This window comes from Dipodomys spectabilis, unplaced genomic scaffold (genome assembly GCF_019054845.1).
Source record: "Dipodomys spectabilis isolate Male_0828 unplaced genomic scaffold, ASM1905484v1 ptg000187l, whole genome shotgun sequence".
In the NCBI taxonomy this organism is placed as follows: Eukaryota; Metazoa; Chordata; class Mammalia; order Rodentia; family Heteromyidae; genus Dipodomys; species Dipodomys spectabilis.
This window is the reverse complement of record NW_024870864.1, coordinates 1,546,244-1,562,306: the sequence shown is the minus strand read 5'-3', so window position 1 is coordinate 1,562,306 and position 16,063 is coordinate 1,546,244. Positions and strand designations below refer to the sequence as shown.

Sequence of the window (16,063 nt, the reverse complement as noted above, 5' to 3'; positions counted from 1 at the left end):
TTGAGAAACAATGGACTGCCACTCATTTTGTCATAACATTGCTAAATGAGTCCATGTTATTGACCACATATATGATATATATACATACATGCAATAGAGGGAAGCTAGGAGGAGGACTAGAATCAGTGGGAAATGGGAAAACACACAGAGAGGCCCATCAGCTGCATAGATGAAAATGAACTAAACAACCCAAAGACAGTGATGGGAAGGAGGAATGAGAGGGAAAGAGAGAACAGCTTACACTAAGCAAAAGGACAGAAATGTAAATATCACCTGATGTGGAAGAGATAATTGTATTGTCAAAGCTCATAGAATTCACCAACTTTATAGACCATGATAATGACAATTTGCCTTGTGAAGGTTAAAATGTGTTTGTGTCTTTAACTAAGTATCACTATTCCACAATACTGTGAAATATGTAAAATTTATGTAATCACCTAATCTCAATTTTAAAAAAAAGAAGAAAAGAAAAGAAAAGTGAGAGAAGGGGTGTGTTAGGGTGACAATGTTATCAGACACTTTTTATTCATATACTGTTTTGTAGAATGGGAACTTCTTTGTACAACCACTTAAAGATAATAAAAAAGAAATAAAATAATAAAATCAAGATAATAAAAATATAGAAAAGTAAATAAAAATCTAGATCTTTTAAACAGTAAAATTGACAGACCTCCAGCAAGACTATAAAGAAAAAAGCAAAAACACAAATTACTAATATCAGTAATGATCCAAAGGATATTACTAAAGGTATGTAGAACATCATAATAATAAGAGAACATTTAGAACAGCTCTATAAGTTCTATAAATCTGAAAACTTTAAAGGAATGAAACAACTTCTCTAAAACCACAAAACACCTCAACTTAATCAATATGTGAAATAATTTGAATAACCCTGAACTACTGAGGAAATTGAATTCACAATTTAAAAACTTATAAACAAATCTTTCACAGGAAAATTCTACCAAACACTTAAAAGAATTAGCACAATCTCTATAATCCTGAAAAAATATTCAGAAAGGAATATATTCTAATTCCTAACCAAATAAAGATGATACAATGAAAAGAATACAACAAAACAATATCGCTCATAGACACAAAACCCTTAATAAAATATCATAAAATAGAAATTAATAATATATTACAAAATATGTAACAGGAAAAAATGGATTTATTTCAGGAAAGCAAAACTTATTCAAAAATCAATACAATATACCATGATAACAAGCTAAATAAGAAAAAAAATCACATCAGTTCATAGAGAAAAAATTTGACAACTTTAACATTGTTTTATGATCAAATTAATTTAAATTTGAATAGAAAGAAATGCCCTCAGCATGTTAAAGAACATCTACAACACAATGCACAGTTAATATTATACTTAATGGTGAAACACTGAATTTGTTATTCCAGAATATAGTGGTAGAGTTTGTAGCCAGTGCAATAAGGCAAGAAAAGGAGATAAAAATATGTATAGTGGAAATAAAGTAATAAATCAGTCTCTATATATACATGACATGAGAGTTTATGTAGAAAAGTCTAAGATATCTTCAAAAATTTTAAATCATCCCCTCCAGCATCCGTTGTTATTAGAGTTCTTGATTATAGCTATTCTAACTGGGGTGAGATGGTATCTCAATTTTGTTTTGATTTGCATTTCTTTTATGGCTAGGGAGGTTGAGCATTTCTTCATGTGTCTATTGGCCTTCCTTTTTTCTTCTTCGGAGAAGTTTCTCCTTAAGTCTTTAGCCCACTTATTTATTGGCAGTTGTTTCTTTGAGAATTTGTTGTTGAGGGATTTAATTTTTTGAGTTCCAAGTATATTTTAGATACGAGACCCTTGTCCGTTGTATGGCTAGTGAAGATCTTCGCCCAATCCATGGGCTTTCTATTGATCTTGCTAGCTATGTCCTTTGCCATGCAGAAGCTCTGCAATTTCATGCAGTCCCATTTGTCCAACCTTTCTTTGATTTGTTGTGTTTCTGGGTCTCTTTTAAGAAAATTTCGGCCTGCCAAGGAGACTTAGGGTTTCTCCTATTCCATTCTGCAATGTATTCAGAGTGTCTGCTTTGACTCTGAGGTCTTTGATCCATTTGGAGTTGATTCTGGTACAGGTTGATATATAAGGATCTACAAGTTTTCTACAAGTGACTAACCAATTTTGTCAGCACCATTTACTGAAGAGGCTGTCTTTCTTCCATTCTATTTTTTTAGGTCCCTTATTGAAGATTAGATGGCTATAGGTGTGGGTTCATTTCTGGGTTTTCAATTCTATTCCATTGGTCCTAAGGTCTGTTCTTGTGCCAATCCCAAGCTGTTTTGATTACTATGGATTTGAACAACAGATCCTGGAGGGGATGTGGACAGAAGGGAACCTTACTTCATTGTTGGTGGGAGTATAAACTTGTTCAACCACTTTGGAAAGTAGTATGGAGGTTCCTCAAAAGACTTCACATAGAGCTCCCCTATGACCCAGCAACCCCACTTTTGGGTATTTACCCAAATGATCACAAACAAGACCATACTAAAACTACCAGCACAATTATGTTTATTGCAACATTATTTACCATAGCTAAGATATGTAACCAACCCAGATGCCCTTCAGTAGATGAATAGATCAAGAAAATGTGGTATAACTACACAATGGAATTCTATGCCTCCATCAGAAAGAATGACATTGCCCCATTTGTTAAGAAATGGAAAGACTTGGAAAAAATTATATTAAGTGAAGTAAGCCATGCTCAAAGAAACATAGGTCCCATGGTTTCCCTTATTTGCAATAACTAGTGTATGTCTGAGACAAGCAGAAATCGTCAGATAAGTTCATGTTAGGCAAAATGAACCCTAAGATAAGGACTCAAATGTTTGTTTCTTTCTTATGATTGTTTCTAAGCTATTTATACGGTCATTTCTTTATTGCTTTGTATGTCCCTCCCCCATGGTATAACCCCTGTTTTCACTGTATTTGATGTTGGTATAATTTATGGAGGGGAAGGGAAAAAATTGTTTAAATAAGGATACAGGTGGACCCATTGCAACGAAGAGATGTACAAGACGTTATGTCCAAAAATGAACTTTACATTTTTGTCTGGAGGGGAGGAAGGGAGGAGTGGGGGGAGGGAGATGAGAAGGGATGGAAAGGGGAAACAAAGGAGGTAACAATGCTTGATGAGAACTGTACTCATTACCTTGCCCATGTAATTGTAACCCCTCTGTATGGTATTTTCACAATAAAAAATAAATAAATAAAATTTTAAAAATTAAAAAATTAAAATCAGAAAGGACAAATTATATGTATAAAATTAATTTTATTTCTATATACTAGTAAGGAATTCAAGTGGTACAAGGTTTAAATACAAAATACCATAATCAGCCATGTATTCATTAATGATAGGAACTTATTCTGAGAAGTGCCATTAAAGCAGTTTGTCACTCTGAAAGTATCACAGAATGGACTTACACAAACTAAGATAGCTGTGACATCACTATACAATGTAATCTTGTGGAATCACCATCATAGATATAGTCATTTGCTGAGACATTATTAAGTGGTATGTGACTGTATAATTGCTCTTAAAATGGAAATATTTAGGTGCAAATTTAACAAAATATGTGTAATTTTATATGATGAAAACTACTGATGAAAAATGGAGATATATCTCATGCTTATGGGTCAGAGGATCCTGCTATTATTTGAAGAAACTATAAACATTCTTTTCCTTTAGTGCTGCAGATTAAGGGTGAAAGTGGAAGTGCACCAACTAGCCCTTTAGCATTAAAGGAAATTCACATTGTCACGAATAGTCTAAAGCTAGCCTGAAGCATTAAGAAAAGGACATCATGCCAGATGCTGGTGGCTTATGCCTGTAGTCATATCTATTCAACAAGCTAAGATTTCTAGGATCAAAATTTGAGGTCAGCTCTGAAAGAAAAATTTACTAGACTTTATCTTCAAATAACCAGAAAAAAATCAAGGCTGGAGGCATGCCTCAGTGATAGAACACCAGCAGTGATAGAGTACCTAGAAAATGTGAGGCCAAGTTCAAAGTTCAAACCCTGGAGAAAGAAAAAGCAAAGCAAGAAAGGAGAGGGAGGGAGGGAGGGAAGGAAAGAAGGAAGGAAGGAACGAAGGAAGGAAGGAACGAAGGAAGGAAGGAACGAAGGAAGGAAGGAACGAAGGAAGGGAAGGAGGGAGGGAAATGGACATTTAGTATAAAGAATACCTAGAAAGAGAAATGGACATGTACTATAAGGAATGTTTCATTGTCTGACTATTGTCTCCTGATCAAGGGGAAATGGAAGAAAGTGTTGGTCTAGATGTTTGCAGTGTTTGTTTCCTTCCTCTTACTGTTTACAAGATGGTCAGGTTGCCATCTCCAGGATGACAGCAGGTTCTGTCTGGCTGTTGAGACAGCAGGATGTATCTAGACTCCACACTTCTCACAGAATGGAAAAAGATGGCTTGGCTCCCAGAGGGGTTGGCACCCTTGCTTCCATGCTCTAATGTCTGAGGTGCTGGGGCTTCTGCCAGATCTCTGCCATGATGCTGATGATAGAAGGTGTTTATCTCCATTTATACATTTTTAAGATAAAAAAATTCAACAGTAAATTATTACACACCCCAGGCAGTCTCAGCTATAATTTATGGATCTACATCTCCCACTACTGTTATTTTCTTGTGCATTCATTAAGATGCAATTTTCTTAGAAGAAAAATCTCAAGGAATCACAGTTCCGACAAATAGCATTAAGCATCTTGTCACTCATAGATATTGCTAAGGCTATAATTCTGAAAAGTAAATTAATTTCTCTTGTGTGGGAATCAACTGAATAATATTCAGGCTCTTCTCTAGGGTTGGCTGATTGGCTTTGTAAAGAACCTGCTGCTTCTATGGCAACACAGCGTGCAGGGGGGCTCTGCCTACCCCACTGTCTCGGGCTGTGTTGTCTGCTTTGTCTCTACCTGGAGTTTGGGGAGAAGAAAGTCTGCTATTATTCTTTGATGCAAGTGCTGTTAGATAGCTTTCTAATGCATGAACATGCACACACACGCGCACACACACACACACACAAACACACACACACACACACCACTTTTTCTAATAGGTTAGTAGACTAAGCTTGTTTGTGTCTTAGCAATTTTATTATTTTTTATATAAAATCGGGAGAAGGAATCTCCCGCCCTTTTATTACACTCTGAAACTCATTTTAAAGCAGTTTTAGTGACTCATTATAAGTTAGTTCTTTGTTTGGATTAAAAATTTAAAAGAAGAAGAGTGGCTCTTTTGGAAAGATTTACAATGTCTTTCCTAGGTAAAGGATGAGTAGAATGCAGGTAATTCTAGTAACTCTGGAGTGAACGATAATGACTGAGGATGTCACTTTCTCTGCCTTGAATACCTACTATGTGTCATCTTTCAGTCTTTATGATCATTATCAGCCCCAGTTCAGGACTGAAGAACTCAAGACTCACAGAGTGTGTGTAACTTGCCCAAGATAACACACTGGCAGGTGACTGATGCACATGCAAACAAGGAGTATCTGATCCAAAGCCTGATTTTTTTTCTTTTTTTGTAATTTTTCTTCTGCCTCCCCCTACTGTGATGTTTGGAAATGTGCTATTAGCTTGATCCCAAGATACCTCCCTTCTAATCTCATCAGCAGCATGAAGTACCAGAACAGAACAAGAATAAACTCAGCAGAGGCTACCAGGGTCCTTGGAGTTTATTTTAAAGAGCTTTGCTTGAGCCATCATGTTATAAGTTGCATTCACTCTTGTTGTTTTCATTGACCCTTTGAAGAAGAATCTAGAATAGCTAGTCTCAGATCCAGGGTGATCCTACTAGATCTTGCTGGTCAGGATTCTACCATTGATCAGAAATGACACACTCAGTGGAAATGTAGAAATGGTTCTGCAGGTTTTCTTTACTGTGCTGTCTCTTGTCTGAAGGACTTCTGGGGTCTCCTATGAATTTAATATCGATCAGGGATGCTTTCCTGTTGCTGATATATATATATATATATATATATGTATATATATATATATATTATCATCTTTGAGAAAGGGAAAACAAAAAGAGAACTAAAGAACTGTTACAAGGCTCTTTGTCCAAAGACCTGCACTCTGACCAAGGCAATGTAGGTCCTAGTGTTTACAAGTGCTGGAGTAGAGCACTAACCTATTTTGCACAGAGTTTTCAGCAGTAACAACAAAGCAAGGATTCTTCATTTCTTTCTGTAAATAAAGGATTTTTATATCTAAAACCTGTCCTTGTCATTGGTCTCATCAGAATCATTGAGAATCAATGACTCTAGCTTTTAGCAGTTGACTACCTAGACTTGATGGAGAATGGTGCTTGGGAGGCAAAACTGTTATTTTGTGGGATTTCTGAATATCAGAGGGGCACTTTGTAAACTCTTTCTTGGGGCCACATTGAATATATAATCTCAGTCAAAGTTACTATTAAATCAGCATTTATCTACATGCAATATACACACTCATAGACACAAAGAGGTAGTGCTCTTCTGTCTCCTCTATAGATAGATTAAAAGTTGTTCACTTGAAGAAAGACTAAAACATGGTAGCTATAACGTATTTAATCTGATGTCTTGATCCAAGATTGCTTAGACCTCAAGGGAAACTATTAAACATTCAGACTTTAAAAAATTGACAAAACATTTTATATGCAGACTGACTCCTGTGATCCCAAGCTTGATCCCAGGACAGATCCATTGGGGTTGAGTATGCTGAGTGTTGAAGCTACCCATTTGGGTGTCTGATGCCATCATGTATCTTGATAATAAGAAGCCAAGTTTTGACATTCTGGCTGGCCAGCTCGACTCAGTCTTCTGTGTCCAATCTGTGGCATTCAAGTTTCCTGCTTTGTCAAATATCTTCCTTCTGAGTTGCTACATCCAGCAGTACCCCCACAAAGGAAGAGAATCAGGAAGAGAAGGGCTGTGAGCTCTCTGAGAGCTTTCTGAAGAATCTCTGGGAGCCTCTGGGAGTGGGGTCTGAGCATCCACCCAGGGCACTCCCCTAGTTGAGTCTGCAGTTAGGTCACCACTAAGGATAGTGCACACAGGAAAAATGGTTCAAGCTTGGGAAGGAGCTTAGCTTTTGATTGCATAGCTCAGCACTTTTAACAGTGAAGGAGAAAGGTTTTATATTCTCTCCCTCTGGCTACAGGGATGCCCACAAACTGACTCGAATCCCTAAGACATCTCAGGGTCAAGGACAGAGGCTCAGCATTGTCCTTCTTGCAATGTAACTGGCTGTCACTCACAGAAGACTGATGCAATGATGCTGCCGAGCCGGAAACATGGGAAGCAATTATCTTTTTAGTAGGTCACTGGCCTCCTTTGGGAGGAGAGACCAGAGGGAGAGTAAGGAAGGCTGGCGGTGCAGTCCCCCCAGAGGCTGCGCCTGCAGTAGCTGCCTTGGTGATTAATAGCCGTGTCACTTTCCACGAATGTTGTTTTAAGCAGCCACGTTCAAAATTGAGTGGGAATGAAATAAAACAAACCAAAATAAATGTTTCCTCTATTCCTCAGGAGTTGGTGGAATCCAGAAATAGCTTTGCCAATCTATAATTTTAAATGGCATCATCCACTGCGCTTTCTGAGCCCTAGATTTATTTTCACGTGGACATCACTGTGCATATGGATACTGATCTTTGTTTTTAAAGATCATGAAAATTTCAAGCTAAGTCACTTTGGTTTTTTTATTGGGCAGGGAAAGAGTTACTGCAATAAAAATTTATGTTTACAGGGAAAAATATAGCCTTCACATGTGATTTTAAAAGAAAAATAGTAACTTGGTGGAGGAAGACAGGAAGAATATTGTGTCCATATAGATCATATTCTGGAACAATAAAAGTGTCTGGCAGGCAGTAATTGCTGGCCAGCTGCAGGATTACAGCCCTGGAAGCCATGTGCAGGGCAGCATGCCAGGATGTTGGCAACAGGAGTCTGGGCCCTCGGTGCTCCCCATGGGCTCCTGAGAGCATAAACAAGAAAACGACTGCATAGTGACAGGTCAAGGTTTCCACATGGACCATATCCTCTAAAGCCTGGCCTTGATGTCCTCTCTTTCTGCTGGCTTGTGTTGCAGACAGGCTACCCACTTGAGGCTAATGGTAGCAGACACAGGGCTGACCTCTGGCTGTAACAGCTCCAAAGGAGCCAAAGGGTCATTAGCCTTTAGTGTCACTTTCCCTCCTGCAGAAGGCAGAGTACACATCAGATGAGTGAGAAATCAGTAGTAACTCCTGCTTAGTGCTTGGGGAACTATTAGTATCCTGAGCTGGGTGGGGCGGGGAAGAGTTGGGTACTGCCTGCCTATAGCCCTTGGTACAAAAGCCACTGTAGAGTGGGCTGCTGGCATGGGGGAAATTGGTCCCTCCTTCTTCTGCTCTCTTGTTTTCTTCATCCATCACCAGCCTAACTGTCCATTGGCTCCCACCCAGCTTCAGGTATGGTGAGCATTACAGATCAACAGCTGATCACCATTAAAATTTGCACATAGTTTCCAAGGGGCAGGGGCACATCATGTCACAGGGAAAGCCCCAGGGATCAGCGAGGAAAGAGTAATAGAAAAATGTAGACAAGAAGCCTGATTGTGGTTTACAAAGGAAGGAATGGGTGAGGCAGGATACACAGGCAAACTGGGATAGGATTCACCAATTTGGGTAATTTTAGTGGGCCCTGAGGCCAAAGGACTGTCTTCAGTCATCTGGCATCTGGCCCTGGGGTGGCTAGTGAGGGAACCACTAGCCAGTGGTATGAGAGCCTTATGGAGGAACCAGTTGGGGGTGTGGGTTCTGGATTGGTTAGCCTGCATTTGAACGGCATGTTCACAGGCCTGTCATTTGCTATCTTTAGGACAGAGCTATCCCTGGGAAGGGTAGGCTTCAAGGTCACCAAGACCCAGGCATCAAAACACCAGCCACAAAGAGTTAGTACTTATGTGTGGGTGCCAGGCTGAAAGGGAGAGGTGCTGGGTGTGAGGGGAAGGATTTTATACGGACAGCTCAGGACATTCTGAGTAGTAGCTGCTCTCTGCTTTGTTTCTGTTTGGTTTCCAAAGGGGGCATATTAGAGAAGAAAACAATCTGAAAAGGCTGAACGTGGGGAGGGAACAATTGGCCAAGCCACCCAAAATGCGTCTAGTTAGGTGTGTGGTATTTTGGGGTGAGGCTGATGGAGACTGAAAGCCCAGTGTGGATAGAGGTCCAGAATGAGAATAGCCTGTGAGAGATATACAGCAAAAAGGCAGAGCCCAAGTGGACTCTTGAATGGTGAGTCAAGACCTTTGAATTCTATTCCAAACAAGATGCTCAGAGCTGTTTCACTCCCTAGGAGATCTTTGAATAAATTCATAGACTCATGTACAATGCCTACAGCTGTGTATCACAGTCACAGAACGTAATTAACTGGTTAGGTTGCTGAGGCAAATGGTTCTGGATGAGGAAGAAAAAGAAACTTACTGTGGTGGGGCTGGAAACACAATGCCTCTCAGGTCCAGCAAGCAACTTCTATGGTTTTCTTGCTTTGGGAATTGGAAACAAGAGCCATGGCTTGACCAAAGAAGTTCCTGTCTCTGAGCATGTGTTCAGATGGCCACACTTTTTTGTTGTTGGTGGTGTTTATTTGTTTGTAAATTTATTTATTTATTTGTTTGCAAGGCTGTAAATTCCAATTCTTGTGAAATGTCCTAATCTTTGTGAAATCTAGCATCAGGCTAGCTAAACTCCCTGTCAGCACCGTGAGAGATACTCTGAACTGCCACCTGGACGCCAATGGTCTCTTTATGCTCTGTGCCTGTCAGCTCAGGCAAATGAAAGGGTCAGAGAGGGAATGGAACCACAACAAAGTATGTCTTCATTGGGAAGCTGAGGCACAACAGATTGGAGGGTCAGAGCCAACATCCAAAGACCTTCCCTAAGATCTTACATGGGCCACTTTGCCATACTTTGCATTCCTGCCACACCTTGCCTATATTTCATTTATTATTCCATTCCTTCAGTAGCACCTGCTACAGGCCACACAGAAACACCTCACACACAGAAACAGGAAACTCCAGGGGACGCCCTTTGAATTTGTATGGATGTCATGACTTTTGAGTAAATCAAAGACAAAGGTATCAACAACAGTCACTTCTTTTCCTGATTATGCAAGATGATATTCTTTCAGCACTAAAGAAGGAAATACTTTTGATTGACGGGGTGGGAGGCCAGGCCATGTTTCAAGCCCCTAAAATCCTCTCCCTCGTTGTCTAGGTTTTCTCTGTGTACTGGGCTGTCAGCTTAGTGTGTGGGACTTGACCTTCTTAACATTAGATGTCCAAGGTCTAGTGTGTTCGCTAGGCACAGAGAAGAAACCCAACTGCCTCCTAGAGAAGTGAGTTCTATGTGGCTATATGTGGTTTTGATGAACAAGATTTTAGCTATAAAAATCATAGCAACTTTACAGCAGTTACAAATAAAAGTTAAGTGATTGGGGACAATGCCATTTGAAAAATGACTATATTAGACTATTGAGGCTGCTATAACAAAATACTGGTGGGTTAGATAGCAGGTATTGGCTTCTCACAGTACTGGAGGCTGGAAATCCAACATTAAGGCCTTGATGTCTTAAGGAGGTTCCTCTTCCTGGCTTACAAATGGCTGCCTTCTTGCTGTGTCCTCACATGACCATTTTGGTGTGCATGAGGAAAGAAAGAGGGAGTGAAGGACACACGCACACACAGATATAAGAAGAGACAGAGACAGAGAGACATGATGGAAAGACATGGTCCTCCTCCTCCTCCTCCTCCTCCTCTTCCTGCTCCTGCTCCTCTTCCTCCTCCTCCTCTTCCTCTTCCTCCTCCTCCTCCTTCTTCTTTTCCTCCTCCTTCTTCTTCTTTTCCTCCTCCCACAAGGCTATCAATCCTATTGGATTAGCACCCCATGGTTATTTCTTTATTTAACCTTAATTACCTCCTAAAAGTCCTATTTCCAAATAGTTACTTGGGGGTTAGGGCTTCAGCAAATGCATTTTGTGGGGACACAAAATAACCTAACATTATGATGACACCATTATTGCATCTATGAAATTTTTTTGTTTGTTTGTTTCATCATGATCCAGCAAAAGCTGAGAGGTTTCCCCGCAGACTGCCTGGCCTCTCATTTGGAGCCACTCCCTGCTGTGGTTGGATATATGCAGGGATGGAGTGAAGGGCCATAGGCCAGGGCAGGGTGGGGTGGGGCTGCATCTTGGGACAACTGTCTGTGGGTCGTTAAACTGGGTCTGGGGAAAGACAAGCCCCTGCTCACAATGCTTGCAAGTAGCTACTTCTGTCTCTGCCTCTGGCTCTGCCTATTATTTATATTTACCACCTCCCACTTGTGTCAGGTTTGACATCTAGACACCCTTTGCACCAAAAAAAAATCAGAGTGCCTTTCTTTGCATTATTAATGAAGACAATATTAAAAAAGAGAAGTATGTTTAAAAAAGTCTTCATAGAATATAAAATTGTTGAAAAACATAGCTCTTTATTCTTGCTCTGTGAATGATGGATGGGATTCTCCAGCCCACTGTTGTCTGCAGCACAGATTTATCCTGAGTGTTTGACCATGTAGCACTCTGTGTATGTGTGTGTGTGTGTGTGTGTGTGTGTGTGTGTGTGTGTGTGTGTTGTGTATGTGCATGTGTGGGCACATGCATATATGCGTGTACACATTCATATGTTTTTATAACATGTCTTTTAAGAAATCAACATTGTTAAGTGTGGTGGTGCATGCCTATAATCCCAGCATCAGAAAGGCTGAAGTAGGAGGAGGTCAAGGTCAGTCAGCTTTATAGCAAGACCTTGCATCAAAAATTTATTTCCTACTCTCCAAGAAATCAGTGTTAAGTCAAGAACTGTTTGAAGACAGAATGTAGCCCAGCTCAGGATCGTGGAACATAGTCCTGTGCAGAGTAAAGGGTTTCTCTCTACAGGCCTGGACTCAGTATGGTGTAGGGTTCTGGTGTTGCCTGTAGGGGTTCTCCCACATCACCTTACAGATTGCTCCCAGGACAGCCCTGGTCCTCTTGGCATAGCTGCAGCATAGCCACTGTCTGCGGGGCTCAGGGATTTGAGGCAGAATATCTTTCTGTGCAGAACTGCAGGGGGCTTCAGTGGGTTGAGAGTAATGACCTAACTGTGAATCTGACAGGAACACGGGGGCTAACATTGCCCTCCTCGTTGGGAATGTCCTTTTGAAATATGTTCTAAGGTACGGCTTCTGTCCTATTAATTATGTCACAATCCTAGTAAAAGCTGTGTAATTAATGATCACAGGGCACTTGGAACTATAAAATGTCATGTAAATGTTAAGGAGTACAAATTACTCCATGTATTAGATATTATCCTTCCTACCATGGACTATTTTGGAGTCAGCATTTCTAGAAGAGCTAGAAGCATTTCTATCAGACATTTAAAAAAATATCTTAGGGAATGAGTGGGAAAGAGGGAACAGCTGACACTAAGCACAAGGAAAGGAATGTACATATCACCCGATGTAGAAGAAATAGCTGTATTGTCAAAGCTCATAGAACTCATAAACTTTATAGAGCATGATAGAGACAATTTGTCCCATGAAGGTTAGAATGTGTTTGTGACTTTAACTAAGCATCACTATCCCACAATACTGTGAAATTTGTGAAATTTATGTGATCACTTAATCACAATAAAAAATTGCCAAAAAACAATCTTAGGACGTCTTAGGATCCTAACCACATTTTTAGGAATCTTGAGTTTCTGTATTCTGTAGTATTTGAAAGGCTAATGGTTAGCTGGCACTTGAAGCTCTGGAAATGAGGTTGCTCAACACATTTTGATTAAAGCTTTCTTACCTCTCTCTAGCCAGAGACAATTTGGTCCTGAGGCCAGAGAAGAGGTGAAGATCATTGAGCAACCAAACACACCTCTCTCCCGCTGAAGCCTCACCTGGACACAGTGTTGGTCTTGACCTTTGCCAGCAGATGGGATGGCTCTGGGGTTGGCTCTCTGCAGGTGAATGTGTTACCCAGGCACTAAGAAGGACTTACAGGAGAGGAAGGGGCAGGGCTTATTCTCTGTGAGCAGGAAAGACCTTGTGTTTAAAATTGAATGTCAAATGCTAGGAGTTGATGGCTTATACCTGTAATCCTAGCTACTCAGGAGGCTGAGATCTGAGGCTTTCATTTTGAAGCCAGCCTGGGCAGGAAAATTCATGAGACTCTTATCTCCAATTAATCAGCAAAAAGCTGAAAGTAGAGGTGGTTCAAGTGGTAGAGTCCCAGTCTTGAGAGAAAAAGCTGAGAGAACCCAGGCCCTCAGTTTAAGCCCCCATGTCAGCATACCCCTAGCCCCACCCCACAGTCCCACAATCCCACACTCCACACTTTCCCACACAAAGCCCAAGTTAATGGTGCAAATCCAATCTTGATGTCCAGAAGAATGAAAGCCACAGAGAATTTGAATAGTTTCAAGCCAGTGTTTCAGTACAGTTTCTAAAAGTTTAAATATCTCTAACTTCTAAATTGACAATACAGGTTTCAAAATAGATCACGGTTTGTGCAATGTGAATGTAAGGGAAAGAGATAGAGTACTGAATAAAAGAATGGGAATAACATTATAAATGCTGTGGAGATTCTCATTTTATCACAGGCTTTGATTGATGCCTTTAGTTCTTCCTCCTGCATCAGTAACACAGTGCTTGGGCAGTTGCATCCTGTTGCTATCATTGCTTCATTGTAAACATAAGAAATTTAGAGGGTTTTCCTGAAATTATAGGGCCAGGAGGAGGTATACTGGGAATAGAACCCCAAACCCTGGACCCTTCTATTGTCTTCTTTCTTCTCTACCATGAAATTCTGTTTCTCAGTGTTAACTCTAGTAATCAACTTCTGAGAAACAGCATTGGCATGTGTTTGATAATTTGCACACTATTGAGAAGGTGATCATCAGAGAGAAGTCCCTGCTGTATGTTGTGTGCTGCTGATGTGGGTAGCCAGCCACCTTGAGTCTAGTTGGGAGGGCTTAGAGATGTATCCAATACTGATCACACACAAGGTTAGAGAGCTAAATGCCAGTTTTCTAGAGAACCAACAGTGAATTATACAGACTGAGTTTAAGAAACAACACTAAGATGAATCCAAGCTACCTGAAAAAAAAGTAAATCACTTAAACCCAACATCTATTACTTAAAATGTTTCTAAGATGTTGCCAGGGGCCAGAGGCTCACACCTGCTCAGATCTCAGGCTGAGAGATCTGAGTATCATGATGCAAAGCCAGCCCTAGCAGGGAAGTCCCATGACACTCTTCTTTCCAATAAACTACCAAAAAGCTGTAGTGGAACTGTAGCCCAAGTGGTAGAGCACTAACCTTGGGCAAAAAAAGTTCAGGACCAATATCCAGACTTTGACTCAAGCCCCAGGATGGGCACACACACAAAAAATGTTTCTGAAGGTTTTATGAGATGTAATTTGCCTGTAGGAAATGTACATATTTCAGTATATAGTTAAGTGAGTTTTGGCCAAAATAAACATGATGTAGTGAGCACTCCAACCAAATATAAACCATTGTTATCTCTCCAGCTAATTCTTCAGGCTCCTTGCAGTTGAACCCTATGTCAAGAATTCTAAGTCAGTACCATAGCAGAGACAAGTAGCTTTCTCTGATTTCTGTTCCCATGGTTCCCAAATGAAATCACACCATATCCTTTTGTTTCCAGTGTATTTTCTTCAACACAATGTCTTGATGTTCCTCAGTGTTGCTCCTAGTTTGTTAATTTTATTACTGAGAAGAAACATAAAATGATCACAGTTTGCCATATATCTGAGATGCTTTCAGACTTTAAGCTACAATAAATAGCCACAGTAATAGCTTTGTACAGGTTTTTTTTTTTTAATTTTCTACGAGTGAATAACTAAACAAGACTTGCTGAGTATTTGGGCAAGTGTGTGTCTAACATCATAAAAACTGCCAGTTTCTGAGGGCTATAACAGCAACAATAGATAGCTAGACTTTTCTTGCTCTACTCAGAAATCATGAATAGATGAGGAATAGCTTTCTAGTATGGTAGAAAAGGCACCTGAGGGCCAAACGCTTATGGGCTGGGCTGACAGACTCAGAGGCTTAGAGCTCCAAGTCCTGAGAACGAAGACTTACCAGCCTTTTGAGGCCAGAGACTGATGGCTACTGGAGCTAATAGCATCTAAGTGCTCAGGTGAAGGTCTACCACTCTGGGCTTTGACTACCAGTGGCCCAGTACTTAGCTACTAGCATGATCTTCAGCTCCTAGTAGGAGATTTAAGTTTAACTTCCAATTCTTTTTTGATAGCATTTTTATATTGATCTTTTCATGTACATTCTCTCTAATTTCACTTATTAATTTGGTAGGTCTTGATAGACTCTAGGATTTTCTACTTATACATTAAATATAAATAAAGAGTTTCATTTCTTCCTTGCCAATATTTATCCTTTTCTTTTTTCTTGCTTTATTAGACTGTTAAAAGCTCCGATACAAATTGAATAGCTGTGGTATGAGTGGATTTTATCTTGTTCCTGATATTGGTAGGAAAAACATTTTGTATTTCACCATTCTATACTGAACATTCACTGAATTATCTTTAGTAGATGGAGTAAGCACCCTTTTACTCCTAGTTGAGCATTTTTATTATGGATGTTGGATTTTGACTGTAGGATTTGTCAAAAAAAAAAAAAAAAAAGGTATGTATTGCCGAGAGCTACTGGCTCATACTTGTAATCCTAGCTACTCAGGAGGCTGAAATCTGAAGATTGCTGTTCAAAGCCAGCCCGGGCAGAAAAGTCCATGAGACTCTTATCCCCAATAAACCACTCAGAAAACCAGAAGTGGCACTGAGGCTCAAGGGGTAGAACACTTTCCTTGAGCTGAAGAGCTGAGGGACAGCGTCCAGGCCCAGAGTTCAAGCCCCACAACTGACAAAGAAAAAAGGGGTATGTATTGAAACGAGGTGATCTGACTTCTCCAGATTTTCTTTTTCAGTACTGTTTTGGCTATTCTAATTCCATTTT

At 40.1% G+C, this 16,063-nt stretch overlaps 1 protein-coding gene across 1 annotated transcript in view; it reads left to right on the top strand.

Annotated features, from left to right (window-relative positions):
* Positions 1 to 16,063, top strand: part of Acoxl (acyl-CoA oxidase like) — a gene marked incomplete at its 5' end in the record, with an annotated part of 295,914 nt that overhangs the window by 113,604 nt on the left and 166,247 nt on the right. Inside the window, 2 exon segments of the mRNA XM_042695356.1 lie at positions 12,886 to 12,937; positions 12,940 to 13,000. Of these exon segments, the coding sequence (XP_042551290.1) occupies positions 12,886 to 12,937; positions 12,940 to 13,000 (113 nt within the window).